Below are 17,865 nucleotides of genomic sequence, written 5' to 3'. Positions count from 1 at the left end.
AACATTCAACAACAAAAACACAAAATTTTCAATATAAAAATATTTGATGATGACCAAGAAGATTTCGAATTTTTGATTACAAGATAGTTTTTCGTGCATAAAATTATCTTCTATATGAAATGTAACATATTGTTAAAATCATCAAAAGAAACTTAAATGCATCATAAAAACAAATTATACATTCAAAAATAATAGTAAAAATGTAAAGTGATATATACAGCTGTTTTAAATAGACAAAGCAATATCATGGTACTCTGATTTTATGCTTCTTTTAATAAGCTCCTATTCTAATTATATAATTTATTAAAGTATAATTAGAATAGGACTTTAGTATTCATGCTATGAACAATTTATACACAAAACAGAAAAAATTTGGACAAAATTTAGGAAAAAATTTATTTTAATATATACATTTATTCATATATAAAACTATAAAAACCTAAGATTATGATGAATTCATGCCAGCAAATATACACTTTAAAAAGCTTTCCCTGGAAAGAAAAAAAAAAAAAGATTTTTTTTGAGATTATATGTATAAAAAAGTAATCCATTTAGTAAAAATTGATTATTAGTAAACAAAATCATCATTATTAGTAATCGGTTTAGTAATAAAAAAAAGTAATCAATTGTGTTATTATAACAAATTAAAAAAATATTGACACTATATTACAATTTTAAACATATTTTCTATAAATTCTGATAAAAAATAATGAAGATATCTATATATAGTACTCCAACATGCAATGATTTATTAAAATTACATTCGAAAAAAAGCATCTGTTTTGCATAGCATTCTTACTGATTTTGATTTAATACATTCACAATGTCAGATCTCAGATTCATAAATTACTAAGTTAAAAAAAGAAAGAAAAAGGGGGGGGGAGTCAAAAAGATTAACGTAACAGTCAGTGTTTATATCACAGTAGTATATAAATGCCTGTTCTGGCACACCTTAAGAGCCATCAATAATTTTAAAATAACCTCAAAATTTAGAGCAAAAATAGTGTAAAAAGGCCATAATTAGCACACCTTAAAATCCATCAATAATTTTAAAATAACCTCAAAATTTAGAGCAAAAATAGTGTAAAAAGGTCATAATTAGCACACCAAATAACATCAATAATTTAAAGTATCAAGTCAAAATTTAGAGCAAAAATAGTATATAAATGCCTGTTCTGGCACACCTTAAGAGCCATCAATAATTTTAAAATAACATCAAAATTTAGAGCAAAAATAGTGTAAAAAGGGCATAATTAGCACACCTTAAAATCCATCAATAATTTTAAAATAACCTCAAAATTTAGAGCAAAAATAGTGTAAAAAGGTCATAATAAAATAACATCAATAATTTAAAGTATCAAGTCAAAATTTAGAGCAAAAATAGTGTAAAAAGGGCATAATTAGCACACCTTAAAAATCCATCAAATAACCTCAAAATTTAGAGCAAAAATAACATTAACAAATAACATCAATAATTTAAAGTATCAAGTCAAAATTTAGAGCAAAAATAGTGCAAAAAGGTCATAATAAAATAACATCAATAATTTAAAATATCAAGCCAAAACCGAAAGGCTATCGTCTTAAAATCAATATAAATTCATGCGTTGTTCACATTATTATACACATTAAAAGAAATAAAAATATAAGAATAAAAATATAAGAATAAAAATATAAAAAAAGAAAAAATTATTCATAAATACTGCACGCACCCCATTGAAAAAAATCTTTATGTTCTGTTAAAGGTTCGCCGTTTAATTTTATACATTGAAATCTAAAACCATATCGATCTACTTCTGTTATTTTAACAATAAAAGGTTCACCATATTTACAAATAGGTGTTACAGTTATTACAGGATGAATTCTAAAAGTTTCTGTAAAACTAACGTTTATTCGATCACTAGTACAACTACCTGTTAATATCTTTGTTTGCTTACCACCCATTTATAAAGATTAAAAAAAGAATTATTATTTATTCAAACACGTTCTTGCTATATACCATAATTTCATCCTTCTATAAAGTTTATTAAATTCTTCATCTGAAAGTTTCAGATTTCTCATAACTCTACAATCTGTTATTTTTTCAACATGTTTCATTATAAATTCAGAGGTTAAATTTTTCTGATATGAATAAATTTTATTCCAATTAACAGTTGTTTCTAGTTTTTCGATTATATTCATACTCATTTCATCTTGATACTGAGAAACTAAATCCATATCTAGTTTTCCAACATTTTCAAAAATAAATTTATCACTTAAAGTTTGATATTGTGAAATTGCAGGCCAGTGTACTTTATGATCATGCATTAAAATAAATTTTTCTGTTAATTTTTGAAATTTCGATATGATATCCCATTCAACTAAATGTTCATTTTCACTTATAAATTTTTCTGATAATTTTTGATAAGCTGATATATTTTTCCAATCAACTTTATCTTTGAACTCTAAAATGAAATTTTCTGATAATGTTTGATATCTAGAAATTAAATCCCATTTCACTTCATCTTTTAATTTTCTAATCAAACTTTCAGGCATACCACGTTCTTTTGAAACTTCATCCCAATTGACTTTTTCACTCATTTATTATAGGATGAAATCTTCACTTAATTCTAGTTTTCGGGATATATAATACCAATCTACTTTATCTTGAAATATTCTTATGAAATCTTCACTTAATTTTTGATGTTCTGATATACCTTCCCAATCTACTTTATCTTCAAATATTCTTATGAAATCTTCACTTAATTTTTGGTGATATGATATACCTTCCCAATCTACTTTATGTTGAAATATTCTTATGAAATCTTCACTTAATTTTTGGTGATATGATATACCTTCCCAATCTACTTTATGTTGAAATTCTCGAATAAAATCTTCACTTAATTTTTGATTTTCTGATATAAGTTTCCAATTAACTTTATCTTGAAATATTCTTATAAAATCTTCACTTAATTTTTGATATTCTGATATAAGTTTCCAATTAACTTTATATTTAAATTCTCTTATAAAATCTTCACTTAATTTTTGATATTCTGATATAAGTTTCCAATTAACTTTATCTTGAAATTCTCTTATAAAATCTTCACTTAATTTTTGATATTCTGATATAAGTTTCCAATTAAATTTATCTTGAAATTCTCTTATAAAATCTTCACTTAATTTTTGTTTTATTGGTTTTTTATAGTCGGAAAGACTATCGTCTTTAAAATAGTTAGATGAACTCATTTATTTAGAAAAAAATTATAAATCAATTTCAGCTAATTTCTCAATATAAAGATAAGATTTCAATAACGTATTAGACGTATCTTGATTATTATTAAATAATAGACGTATTATCAATTGAGAGTCAATTTTACCGTATGTTATAAAAATAATAGGATTTAATTTACCAATTTTGTCACCATATATGATATCAGTTGATTCATCATTTTCAATACTGATTGATATGTAAGGATTAAAATTAAATCTCTTTAAACAAAAGGTAATTTTTACCAGCATATCTTTCGTAAATCTCAGATCAGGAGTTAATAATGATGAAGTGAATTTATCAAAAACAATTGTAAATCTTTCGGGATAAGTATGATATTTATATTCTTGAGTTGCTAAGAATGTTTCAATTTTATTTAAGTTAGGAACATATAATCCATCATGGTCTCTAGTTAACATATTGTCAGTTTTTTTATCATTTATTTTTGTTTTTTTATCAACGTATTGTTTAGTAACTGCATCGTTTTTATCTTGAGGATTAGAAAGATTTTTTAAAGAAATACCTTTCAAATCATAAAATTCTTCAGGTGGAACAGTATTCTTTTGACTTAAAGTTAAAGCATTTTTTTCGAAATATTGCTTATTGACAGCATTCAAGTTTTTTATAGGATCTTTCACATTTCCGATAATTTTACCTTTAGCATCAAAATCACCATGTTCTGAATGAATTAAACTTCTTTTTTGCAATTCTACAATATCTTCTTTTAGTGATATTTGATTCAAATCAACATAAGATTTAGTCGCTGCATCACTAATTTCAACAGGTTCATCAACACGTTTTAATTTCTTCTTTTCCATATCATAATCACCATTATCTGTTAATTTAAATCCAATTCCTGGAGGTCCTATACGTCCTTCTGTCATTTCATCATCAAAAAGTGGATAATAAGCAGCCATTTATTATAGGATGAAAAGCGACTATCACTCTGAATGATCTTTTATACTAAACGTAAATTTATTCTCATACATATTTAAGTAACATTTATTCCTTTCCTTCAAAATAAAATAAAATATATATTCTTTTTGGGTATTATTTTCTAATTTCCAATGAAATATTAATTCTCTGGAAGATACAGAAGTAAGATTCTTATGAGCAGATAAATCTATACAGAGAAATGGATATAATTCTCCAAAATCTTTATATCCAATCATGCAACCTGTTTCTGTATTATTAGCATTATATCCTTCTTTTAAAAGAGCTGTATATGCATTATTATAATTTTTATCCGAAAAATTTACTTTATAATGATATTCAGGATAATCTTGTCCATTTACAGTAACCCAATATTCAACTATCCCTAAATTATCAAATATTAGATTATTTTTAGTATAATCTCCATTTCTATCATAATATTGGGGAATTGCATAAAATGCTGAGACTTCATCCCATTCAGTTGAAAGTTTATATGATCCATATTTTACATTTAAGTTTATACCAGATTTTTCTATTCTATAATGATCCCAATATATATCTATATATGAATTTAAAACTTTCAATTCTGTAAATTTCAAATTTGCGGCATTTCTAAACTTTACATAAGGTAAAAATAATGATATTTTCTCAACTTTTACTTTAAAATCAGGGTTTGCATCATCTGTAATAATCATATCCTTACTAGTATTTCTCGTAAATTCCATTCTAACATGAAATCCAGTCAATACTTTTCTGTATTCATTAAAGAAATCGAATATATATTTCAAAGGAATCCATATATTAACGGTTTTACTATTTTTTGTGAAATAATACCTTTTATCAAAGCCTTTGTTATAATTCTCATTTATTTTTAACTTATTAAAAAATTCAGTTATTTTAGTTGTATCTGTTAAAGTTCCATCATATTTTAATATATTTATATCCTTCGTATCTGCTGTATCTGAGTAAAAAAACATATTTTGAGCTTCAGATTTTGAATAATCACTTGTAAAATGAATATGTCTTAAAACTTGATCTAGAATTGAGCAATTTTCATTAATCGATTCGAGTGTAGTTGAGCCAATTTGCAGTTTTTTACCCTTAAAAAAACCTCCTCCATTCTCAAAAGTTGCTTTTCTATTTCCAATATTTAAATCATTTTTATCAGTAATTTTCATTTCCAGATGAATATAGGCTCCTGAATAAAATATATTATCATTTTCACCTCTAATACTAAACTTATACGTTGCATTTTCATCATAAGCATTACTTGGATTTTCACATTCTTTTTCCTGATATTCAAATTGTTCGAGATCATTATTTTGAAAATAATGAGTATCTGTCAAATCATAAATCTTTTCCATTTATTAAGGATAAAAAGTGTAAAGGTCACTTGGAATACTTTTTAAAGCCTCCTCCAATTTTATTCTTCGATAAAATTTCTTCTACTTTATCATGAAAAATTTTCTTTGTTTTATCTTCTAATACTGGTTTCACTCCTTTAATAGCTGCTAGAAACAAATCTTTAAAAAATCCTTTTCCTTGAATTTTTTCTCTTTTAGATGAAAAGCTATCTCTTTTACTTCTACGATATAATCTATGTTTATTCATTTATTATAGGATGAAAAGACTATCATCTTTAAAGGTGATAACCTTTCAGGTTAAGGATGAAAATCCTTCGTCTTTAAGGATGAAAATCCTTCATCTTTAAGGGTGATAACCTTTCATGCATCAAATTGTAAATTTTCTTTAAATAATTTCCCTCTTCTTCATCATATACAGCTACAAAATTATATTCAACTCTTCCTTTATTCAAATCTATTAGTTCATTATTTTGATTAGTAATTCTCATTCTTATTCTATATATATTCTTCTTTTCCACAGCTGAAAATATCCAATTATTAAAATCTTTAGTTATATTACCACCATGAGGAATTTTACTAACGAATGAATGAATAACATCTGAATCACAATTATTAATTAATGAACCTTTTACGATGTCACAATGAATATAAATATTATCGATTCCATGTGTAATATCTGCAATATATTCACCAAATTGATTTTCCTGATCTAATATTTTAGATTTAAAACCTAATAATTGATGAAGATTTCCTTCTGTTAAATCCATTTTAAAATTTTTCTTCAAATTAACAGAAATTAATTCTCTTTCTTCAATAATACCAAATTTAATGGGTGAATCTATTCCGAATAGTTCAATCATATAACGATTTAAACTTTTAACAGTATAACTACCATTTGGAATTTTAATGATCCTTTCATTGTTTCCTTCAATCAATTTAAACTTATTATTATTAAATTTTTCACTTATGTTATGCCAAGTCTTTTTAATAGAAAACGACTCTAAAGCTAACTTTTTAATCTTCAAAGGAGGCGAATATTCAACTGTAAAGTCTTCAGATTTTTCATAATTATCTGATGTCAATTTTAAACGACTCATTTATTATAGTCGAAAGTCGACTAATTTCTCATTATAAGCACTTGGTTCTTGAGTAAATGAATATAAAACTTCAACAGGTGATTTTCCTTTATTTCTTTCAGTTATGTATTTCATGCAAAATAAACCACATTTTACAGAAGTAGGTTGTTGTAAAAAACTAGAATTATATCTGATTTCTTTCTTAGATGTTTTAAGATAATTTACAATATTTTTAGGAATATCACCTTCTTTGAATTTGATCCCTTCATATTCATATTCACCAAAAGAATCAAAATATTCAACAAATTTATATTTAGGATCATTATAATAACAGACCCAATGAGTTCCAGATCCAGTTGAAATATCAAAATTAATTATCCCATTTTCAAATTTTCTCATTATTTTGGGTAATGTATCTATTGTAAAAACTCCTCGAAATCCTTTCTCTTTTATCATATTTTCATTAATCATTGCATCGGATATTCCCTTGGTAGATATACTCCCTTTCCATTCTTTGGTTTTCGATTTTTTTTTTTAGGGTGCCGGCCCTTCAGTCTAGGATTACCAGAGCCTGTTACTTTATCTAATACTTTTTTAGTGCCCCAGGCTCCTAATCCTGTTGCTGCACCAGTTAAAAGAGGAATAAGAAATTGTAAAAATCCCCCATTTTTATTCAATTGAGCTTTACTGATTGTAATTCTTTTACCTTCATTAATTCGATTAATATTTGTTTTTGTTAAATACAATTCATAATTCGGTGATTTAGATTTATCGATTTGTAAGGTAATTTCCTCATTTTTTCTATAAGCCGATTTTAATTTATCTTTCTGCCCATCACTTAAAAAGACTTTCTTTTTAATATAACTCATTTATTATAAGAGAAATTTATGATAATATCGTATTACTTGATCATTAGTCATAAATCCTTCTTTATGTAATCTATCTATTAATATAACAACTTGATTATATATTTTTGCAGGAATATCACTTTTAAATTGACAAATTTTATCTGTTAATTTATCTAAAAGCATCTTTTTATCTTCTAAACCTTCTCCAATATAATCTTTACCTAAGTTTATAAGACTCAGTGCTTTTATGTATTTTTTCATATTATTCATCTTTTTATCTGCATCTTGTATTTGATCTGTTTTCCTATGTTTAGACGCATTTCCTTTTGCTCGTTTATATTCATCTCGTCTATCTTTTGCTTTTTTTATTATTGTATTCAGTTCATCTGCACTTTTATTTACTAATTCTGACGGTAATTCAAAACCTTCATTTTTAATAAAAGATGTATCTAAATCTTTATTAAAATGCATCTTAAATATATCGTCAGCTCTCTCAAACATATTTGTAATATCTGACGAATAATCAGGCTCAATTTCTAAAGGAATTTTGGATGATTCATGCTGTGGAATGATTGAAAAATCATTTACAACATTTTGTATAGCTCGTATTTGCTCTTTCGTATTTATTTCTTGTTTCTGAAATTCTTCTAAAATAGGCTTATATTTTTTCTTTAAAGATTTTTGTATTCCAATTTCTTCTTCTAATTTTTCTTCATTTATTCTTCTTTTTTCTTCATCTAATTTATTTATATGTAATAAATCTCTTATTTCTGAACTTTTCTTTAAAGGGGTAATCTTTTTATTCGTTCTATTTAAAGGTTTAGATACCTTTAAGGTGATAACCTGTCGGTTTAAAGCTTCTTCATTTATTCTTCTTTTTTCTTCTTCTAATTTTATGATACGTTTTAAATCTTTCAAGTCTTTTTCATTCAAGTCTTTTTCATTCATTTATTATTGTTGAAAAACTTAAGATTTGCAACGAGCAAAAGAATATTTGCAACGAGCAAAAGAATATTTGCAACGAGCAAAAGAATATTTTTCAACTATAATAAATGATAAAAATCAAAAATTATAGTGAAGAAGAAGAATTTACAGATGAAAACCAAAATCCATATATACCAAAACATCCATTTCGTTTATTAATTACAGGAGCATCTGGTTCAGGAAAAACGAATTTATTATTGAATTTAATCTATGATTATTTAGATTTTGATGCTTTATACGTATGTGCTAAAGATTTATTTGAACCTAAATATTCTAAATTGCAAGAAAATTATACATTGTTTCAAGATCTTCAAAAAGAAGATATTATTAGCAATATTAAAAATCATAAAAAAAGGGAAAGGTTATTAAAATTGTACAACAAATTCAAAAAGAAAGAAGTCTTATTTTCATCTGATTTGAATGAATTTATTACAGTGGATGATTTAGATCCTGCTATTAAAAACTTGGTTATATTTGATGATTGCGTTACAGAAAAAAATCAAAAATGTATAGAAGATTTATTCATAAGAGGAAGGAAAAAAAATGCATCAATTATTTATTTATCACAATCTTATTATTCTACACCAATCAATATTAGAAAAAACTGTAATTATTTCATTTTTTTCAATCTTCAACCAAGAGAAATGAAACAAATTATTAGAGAAATAGATGGTAAATTAAACACAGAAGAATTTAAACAATTATATAATAAGTGCATTCAAAAACCATATGATTTCTTTATGCTAGATTTAGTGAATCCAAAAATGAGATACAGACAAAATTTTGACTATATTAAATGGACGAATATTTAGAAAAACGGATCTTTATTTACAGAAAGAGCTATAATTACTTTCACAAGATAAGCATTTCTTTATCTGTCAGTAAGTTTATTTTAAGTGGAACAGGCTTATCAGCATTTGTTTTTATTCCTTTAGCAGCATTAAGTTTAAGTGCTGGAATTGTTGAAATTATTGAAAAATCGTTAAATATTTTAGAAAGAAAAGAAGAATATAAGCAATGTTATAGATTTTATAAACAATTGTTAAATTTATGGAAAGCTAAAGCAATTTCTGAAGAAGAAATATATCAAAGAGAACAAGATTTTATTAATAGTTTAAACTATTTTCCTGTCGAAAAATATGTAAAAAAGACTCAATTGAATGGATATAAATATGTTAATAACGTATGATTTTTTATCCTTAATAAATGGTTTGTGATAAGAAAAAGACACCTTGCAGCTGTAAAAAATTTAAAGGATATTGTCAAAAATGTGAACAACTAATAAGTAATCCGGAATCAGTTAAATATGGAAAAGGATTTATAAATTCAGCTATAAATAATTTACCATTCGAATTGCATTTACCAGGTCATAATTTTACTGGTCCTGGAACTCAATTATTATGGGGAAAACATAGATTAAATCCAGATTTATCATATAAAGATTTGAGTAAACCGATTAATAGAGTTGATAAAGCTGCTTATAATCATGATGTTTGTTATTTAAAAAATAAAGATACAAAAGTAAGAAATGAAGTATGTGATTCAAATATGTTGAAAGAATTGGATGATATTGAAAAGCCAACTATTAGAGAAAGAATTGAAAGAGCAATTGTAAAACCTATTATTAAAACTAAAAAAAGGTTTGGAATGGGAGGCGTTTTCATGATATATTGTGTAAAATGTAAAAAGGAAACAGAAACTAAAGATATGAAAGAAACTGTTACTAAAAATAATAGACCAATATTAAAAGGAATTTGTATACAATGTGGATCTAAAAAGTGTCGTTTTTTAGGGCGCTAGCCCTTCAGTCTAGGGGGCAATCTAGGAAAGGAGAAAAAGCCTTAAAAGGAGAAAAAGCCTTAAAAGCCTTAAAAGTCCTTGAAAAAACATATTATAATCCAGAAACTGGTTATTGTGGAATTAACGAGATAAAAAGAAAAACAGGGATAAAACAAAAAGAAATTGCAGATTTTTTACATTCTCAAGATGTTTATACTAGATATAAACCTGTTATAAGAAAATTTAAAAGAAGAAGAGTATATGTTTCTCATATTGATGATCAATGGCAAGCAGATTTATTATTCATAAAAAAATTTAGTAAATACAATGATGGAACTAATTATTTATTAACTGTCATTGATATTTTTAGCAAATATGCTTGGGCTATACCAATTAAAAGAAAAACAGGAGAAGAAGTTACTGAAGCATTTAAAAAGGTTTTTAAAGGCAGAATTCCTGAAAATCTTCAAACAGATAAAGGAACTGAATTTATTAATAAACATACTCAAAAGTTATTCAAAGATAATAATATTCATTGGTTTACAACAGAAAATGTTGAAATTAAATGCTCTATAGTTGAACGGTTTAATCGCACTATTAATACTAAAATAAGAAAATATTTAGCAGCTAACAATACTAAAACGTATATAAATGTATTACCGAAATTACTAAAAAATTATAACAATTCTTACCACAGATCTATAAAAATGACACCTATAGAAGCAAGTAAAGAAGAAAACGAATCATTAGTTTATAAGAATTTATACCAACAAAAAGTGATTAGAAAACCGAAATTTCAAGTAGGTGATAAAGTTAGAATATCTAAATATAAAGAAACTTTTACACGAGGTTATGATCCTACATTTACTGAAGAAATATTTCTAATCTCAAAAATATTAAAAACTGACCCAATAACATATAAAATTAAAGATTTAAATGATGAAGAAATTAAAGGAACGTATTATGAATCTGAATTGGTTAAATATAATAAAAAAGACAATGACTATAAGACTATAAAATTAAAAGAAAGGAAATAATCGAAAAGATTTAAATTATTAGAAAAAATCGCAAAATAGCCCGCCAGATTCGATGTATGGAACTTCAGTTTCAGAAATTGCAATAAGACACTTCTCGAAGCGATGATAAGAAACCAGGAAGTTACGTAAATATGAATGAAAAAAGGCGTCCTTCAAGACTTTGAAGGACTTTTACAAGGTTCGTCAAAAGCTTTTGAAAAATATTCGTCTTTGATAAGAGTGCAATGAATGTAACACTGTTTAGTGGCTTCATCTTTTAAAATTTTATATTATTTCTTTTTAATATCTGATAGGTTCAAAAAATTCCACGTACACTAAAACAGTGAAAACCTAATAAATGAATACTAATTTTTTAAAAGACTTGGAAGAAGATATTTCTTCTGAATTATTTTAATTTAAATTTTACTAACGAAGCGGATGAATTACGGTTTTTTCTTTAAAAAAATTTGCGAATTATGCAATATACCACACACTTTAAAGATCTGGAATGATTTTATGAAAAGCCTTAATAAAAATGTGTCGTAATAAATGGAAGTGCTAAGAACTTGTACATACTGTCGAATTGTAAAACCATTAGATGATTTCTATAAACATCGTAATTATGGTAAATTTAATCGAGATAATATATGTAAAACATGTAAATCTGTATATAATTATACAAAATATGATTGTGAATGTGGTAAACAATACTCTATGGGTCATAAAAAAAGACATGAAAGATCAAGATATCATATTAGTCGTCTAGCGCAAAGTCCTTTAAAAAATGTTTCCTAATAAATGGAGGTGCAGTTTAAGTCAAAGACTATCGGTGAACTTAGAAAAGCTGTAAAACAGTTAAAAATTAAACAACCTAGAGGTTGTAAGAAAGATGAATTGATCAGATTATTAAGGAAATACATTAAAGAAACAGGTGAATATAAACCGGTTTTGGTAGATTTATTAAACTTGGATGTTACTGATTATTTGAATAAATGTAAAAGAGACAAAAAACCAGAAAAGCGTGATAAGATTAAAAGAGATAGCTTTTCAGCTAAAAAAATATTTGATTCTTTCGTAAAAAATTTATATGATTTTGATAAAGGTGAAATTGAAGGCCAGTTTAATCTTGATAAGTTATTTACAGTGGAAGAAGATAGAAAATGTTATATATGTGGCAAATATTACAAAATCGAAGATATAGAGGAGCATATAAAAAAAGACTTAATGAATAAAAAATCAAAAAAGAAGAGAAAATGTATGATTTGTGGTGAATATTATAACATAGCACATTTAAGTAATCACATATCAAGTCGAAAACATCTAAAAGCATTATCAAAAATAAAAGATGGAGAAATTATAGAATATGACACTGCTTTTGAATCTAGATTAAGATCTTATAGAATTAATAATTATAATAATATTATAATCCCCTTAGAGTTTTTACAAGAGAAAAGAAAAATTGTAATTGATAAAATAAGACAAATTTTGAATGAATTTAATGGAATAAAAGTCAATTTAAAATTGTTTTGTTTGTATAGGTTAGATGATGAAATTCAGGAATTTTCATTCAAAACTGAGAATCAAATTATATTAAATTCTAATGATTTACATACTTTTTATGATAATGCTATTGACAAATTAATTAATGAATCTGATGAATTTATAGCAAAAGGCTCTGGTTGGAGTCTTGAAGAAATTAGATTTTTGGAATTGAGAATAAATAAATATCAACCTTTGAGTGGATCAAGTTATATTGATTTACCTGATGAAATTAAATCTAAAAAAGCTATAATAAATGTTAAAAATACAGATAATAAATGTTTTATGTGGTCTATATTATCAGCGATTCATCCTGTAAAAAAGAATCCTCAAAGAGTGTCAAAATATGAACAATTTAAAGATGAATTGAATTTTAAAGGAATTGATTTCCCTGTTTCATTAGATAATATTAAAAATTTTGAAAAACTGAATAATATATCTGTAAATGTTTATAGTTATGACAGTTCGATTTATCCACTTAGAATAACTAACAATAAATTACAAAATCATGTAAACTTGTTTTATATGAAGGATGAACAAAATGATCATTATTGTTGGATTAAAGATATAAATAAATTGGTCGGATCCCAAATTACTGTTGATCATCGAATATTTTTATGTGATAGATGTTTAAATCATTTTTATTCTGAGGAAAAATTAAAAATGCATGAAGAATACTGTAAAAAGAAAGAAGCTGTCACAATTAATATGCCAGAAAAAGGTAAAGTTATTCGATTTAAAAAATATAATCATAAAATGAGAAATCCATTTACTATATACGCAGATTTTGAGTGTCTTTTACATAAAATGGATACAAGTGAACCAGATCAAACTAAATCATATACTATGAAATATCAGAAACATGAATCTGATAATTTTTGTTATTATATCAAATATGAAAATGAATATTTTAAACCTCCTATTCATTATAGAGGACCTGATGCAATAAAAAAGTTTATATCTATGTTAAAAGAGGATACTCTCGAAATTGAAATTTTTATAAAAGAGAAAACTGAAAAATATGAAAGTCTTAAATCAATGATAGATTTCGATAAAAATCATTACAAAAGAACTAATATTTGTCATATATGTGAAAATGAAATCTTAAAGGATTCTCCTGTTGATGGGGAAAAAAAAGTAATTGATCACTGTCATTTAACCGGAAAATATAGAGGTCCAGCTCATAATATTTGTAATTTAAATTATAAAATTCCAAAATTTATTCCAGTAAAAATCCATAATTTAACAGGTTATGATTCTCATTTATTTATAAAAGAGCTCGGATTTGATAAATCAAAAATAGATGCTATACCTAATACTGAAGAAAAATATATATCTTTCAGCAAAAAAATAGGAGGAATGAAATTGAGATTTATTGATTCATTTAAATTTATGTCATCCAGTTTAGATCAATTATCAAAAAACTTGAGAAAGATGCCTGAAAATGAGTTGAGTAAATATCCGTCAAAAATAAGAGAAATGAAATATATTAATTATTTAAAATCGAAATTTAGAGAGACATCATTACATTTTCCTGATGACAAATTAGATCTCATAACAAGAAAAGGTGTATATCCGTATGATTATATGGATTCTAAAGATAAATATGAAGAAACAAAATTACCTCCAAAAGATAAATTTTATAATAAATTGAATGAATGTCATATAACTGATGAAGAATATCAACATGCTCAACGTGTTTGGAAAGCATTTAATATAAAAAATTTGGGTGAATATACAGATTTATATGTTAAAACAGATGTATTAATTTTAACAGATGTATTTGAAAATTTTAGAGATGTTTGTTTAAAAACTTATAAATTAGATCCAGATTGGTATTTTACTGCTCCTGGTTTATCTTGGGATGCAATGTTAAAAATGACAAAAATTAAATTAGATTTATTAGATGATTATGATATGATTCTTATGTTAGAAAAAGGATTAAGAGGTGGAGTTTCGCAATGTTGTAATAGATATGGGAAAGCAAATAATAAATATATGAAAAATTATGATGAAAGCAAAGAATCCAATTTTTTAATGTATTTAGATGCTAATAACTTATATGGATGGGCAATGAGTCAATATTTACCTTATGGAGGATTTAAATGGATAAATACAAATGCAATACAAAATATTCTTAAATGTCCTGATGATTCAGAAAAAGGATATATATTGGAAGTTGATTTAGAATATCCAAAAGAATTACATGATTATCATACAGATTTACCATTATGTCCTGAAAAAAAATATAAACAAGGTAAGTTATTAACAACTTTATACGATAAAGAGAAATATGTAGTTCATTATAGAAGTTTAAAACAGTATTTGAAAATGGGTTTAAAAATTATAAAAGTACATAGAATATTGAAATTCAAACAATCGAATTGGTTGAAAAAATATATAGATTTAAACACTGAAATGAGAAAACGAGCAACTAATGATTTTGAGAAAGATTTTTATAAATTGATGAATAACTCAGTATTTGGAAAAACCATGGAAAACATAAGAAAACGAATAGATATAAGATTATGTTGTAATTATGATCAAGTTAAAAAATTAATTGCCAAACCTCATTTTAAAAGTCGAACTATTTTTGATGAAAATTTGGTTGCTGTTCATATGAAAAAGACAAAAATACTTTTTAATAAACCAATCTATGTTGGAATGAGTATATTAGATTTGTCTAAATATTTAATGTATGATTTCCATTATAATGTAATGAAGCCAAGATATAAGAATAATATTAAATTATTATATATGGATACAGATAGTTTCATATATGATATTAAAACAGATGATTTTTATGAAGATATGAAATCTATGATTGATTATTTTGATACTTCTGATTATCAAGAAAATAATCTATATAATATGCCGAGATGTAATAAAAAAATATTGGGTAAAATGAAAGATGAAAATAGTGGTGTTATTATGGAAGAATTTGTAGGTTTAAGAAGTAAAATGTATGCAATCAGACTAGAAAAATGTGAAATTAAAAAATCGAAAGGAGTTAAAAAATCTGTAGTTAAAAATAGAATATCATTTGATGATTATAAAAAATGTTTATTTGATAAAATTCATCAATATAGAACACAGAATTTAATTCGAAGTATGAAACATGAGCTGTATTCAATTCAAATAAATAAAATAGCTTTATCAGCAAAAGATGATAAAAGATATATTTTAGAAGATGGAATTCACACTTTAGCATTGGGTCATTATAAGACGATAGATTCTTAAAGGAAATAAATGGAGGATCTAGAACAACTTACACAAGAACTTATGAAACTAAATTCAAAATATTTAAGATCTGACTTGCATGAATTAATTACGAAATATATCAAAGAAATAATTAATTCATATACAAATAAAATATCTAATGCATTGGAAAATATCGATTCAAACACACAATTAATCAACTCAATTGAAGTCATTCAACTTGTAAAATTTTTTTCTAAATAAATGGAAGCTTTCAATAGACTTAAGCCACTTGTAACATATAGATTAAAAGATTTAAAGAATGGTGAATACACTCTATTATCTTTGAAAAAAATTCAATCTGCTAAATATGGATATATAGTTATTGCAAAATTACAAGTTGAAGGGCAAGAAAAAGAATATTTTCTCCCTAAACATAAATCTAATATATCTGATGAAGCAATTGATATAATTAATGAAGGCTCATATATTTTTGGTTATAGAGGTAAGGTTGATGGTAAATATGATGATTGCTATATCAAGAAAATTGAATAGTGAAACCTTTTTCTTTTTATATTTTTATTCTTATATTTTTATTCTTATATTTTTATTTCTTTTAATGTGTATAATAATGTGAACAACGCATGAATTTATATTGATTTTAAGACGATAGCCTTTCGGTTAATTTGTTAACTTTTTCCAAGTTTTGGCTTGATATTTTAAATTATTGATGTTATTTTATTATGACCTTTTTGCACTATTTTTGCTCTAAATTTTGACTTGATACTTTAAATTATTGATGTTATTTTGGTGTGCTAATTATGACCTTTTTACACTATTTTTGCTCTAAATTTTGAGGTTATTTTAAAATTATTGATGGATTTTAAGGTGTGCTAATTATGGCCTTTTTACACTATTTTTGCTCTAAATTTTGAGGTTATTTTAAAATTATTGATGGCTCTTAAGGTGTGCCAGAACAGGCATTTATATACTATTTTTGCTCTAAATTTTGACTTGATACTTTAAATTATTGATGTTATTTGGTGTGCTAATTATGACCTTTTTACACTATTTTTGCTCTAAATTTTGAGGTTATTTTAAAATTATTGATGGATTTTAAGGTGTGCTAATTATGGCCTTTTTACACTATTTTTGCTCTAAATTTTGAGGTTATTTTAAAATTATTGATGGCTCTTAAGGTGTGCCAGAACAGGCATTTATATACTATTTTTGCTCTAAATTTTGACTTGATACTTTAAATTATTGATGTTATTTGGTGTGCTAATTATGACCTTTTTACACTATTTTTGCTCTAAATTTTGAGGTTATTTTAAAATTATTGATGGATTTTAAGGTGTGCTAATTATGGCCTTTTTACACTATTTTTGCTCTAAATTTTGATGTTATTTTAAAATTATTGATGGCTCTTAAGGTGTGCCAGAACAGGCATTTATATACTATTTTTGCTCTAAATTTTGACTTGATACTTTAAATTATTGATGTTATTTTATTATGACCTTTTTACACTATTTTTGCTCTAAATTTTGAGGTTATTTTAAAATTATTGATGGATTTTAAGGTGTGCTAATTATGGCCTTTTTACACTATTTTTGCTCTAAATTTTGAGGTTATTTTAAAATTATTGATGGCTCTTAAGGTGTGCCAGAACAGGCATTTATATACTATTTTTGCTCTAAATTTTGACTTGATACTTTAAATTATTGATGTTATTTGGTGTGCTAATTATGACCTTTTTACACTATTTTTGCTCTAAATTTTGAGGTTATTTTAAAATTATTGATGGATTTTAAGGTGTGCTAATTATGGCCTTTTTACACTATTTTTGCTCTAAATTTTGAGGTTATTTTAAAATTATTGATGGCT

The 17,865-nt window shown here is 25.0% G+C and overlaps 1 protein-coding gene across 2 annotated transcripts in view; it reads right to left on the bottom strand.

Moving 5' to 3' along the window:
• Positions 1-382: 382 nt before the first annotated feature.
• LOC129960853 (protein AATF-like) overlaps positions 383-17,865 on the bottom strand; it is a 41,181-nt gene continuing 23,698 nt past the window's right edge. For both annotated transcript variants that reach the window (XM_056074560.1, XM_056074551.1), the window contains exon 14: positions 383-491. In XM_056074560.1, coding sequence (XP_055930535.1) covers positions 446-491 — 46 coding nt within the window. In that variant the 3' untranslated portion in view covers positions 383-445. The remainder of the gene's footprint in view (positions 492-17,865) is intronic.

The sequence above is a fragment of the Argiope bruennichi genome, chromosome 2, assembly GCF_947563725.1.
Source record: "Argiope bruennichi chromosome 2, qqArgBrue1.1, whole genome shotgun sequence".
Taxonomy (NCBI): domain Eukaryota; kingdom Metazoa; phylum Arthropoda; class Arachnida; order Araneae; family Araneidae; genus Argiope; species Argiope bruennichi.
Note: the sequence above shows the minus strand (reverse complement) of the source record. Positions and strands in the feature narration are given on the sequence as shown.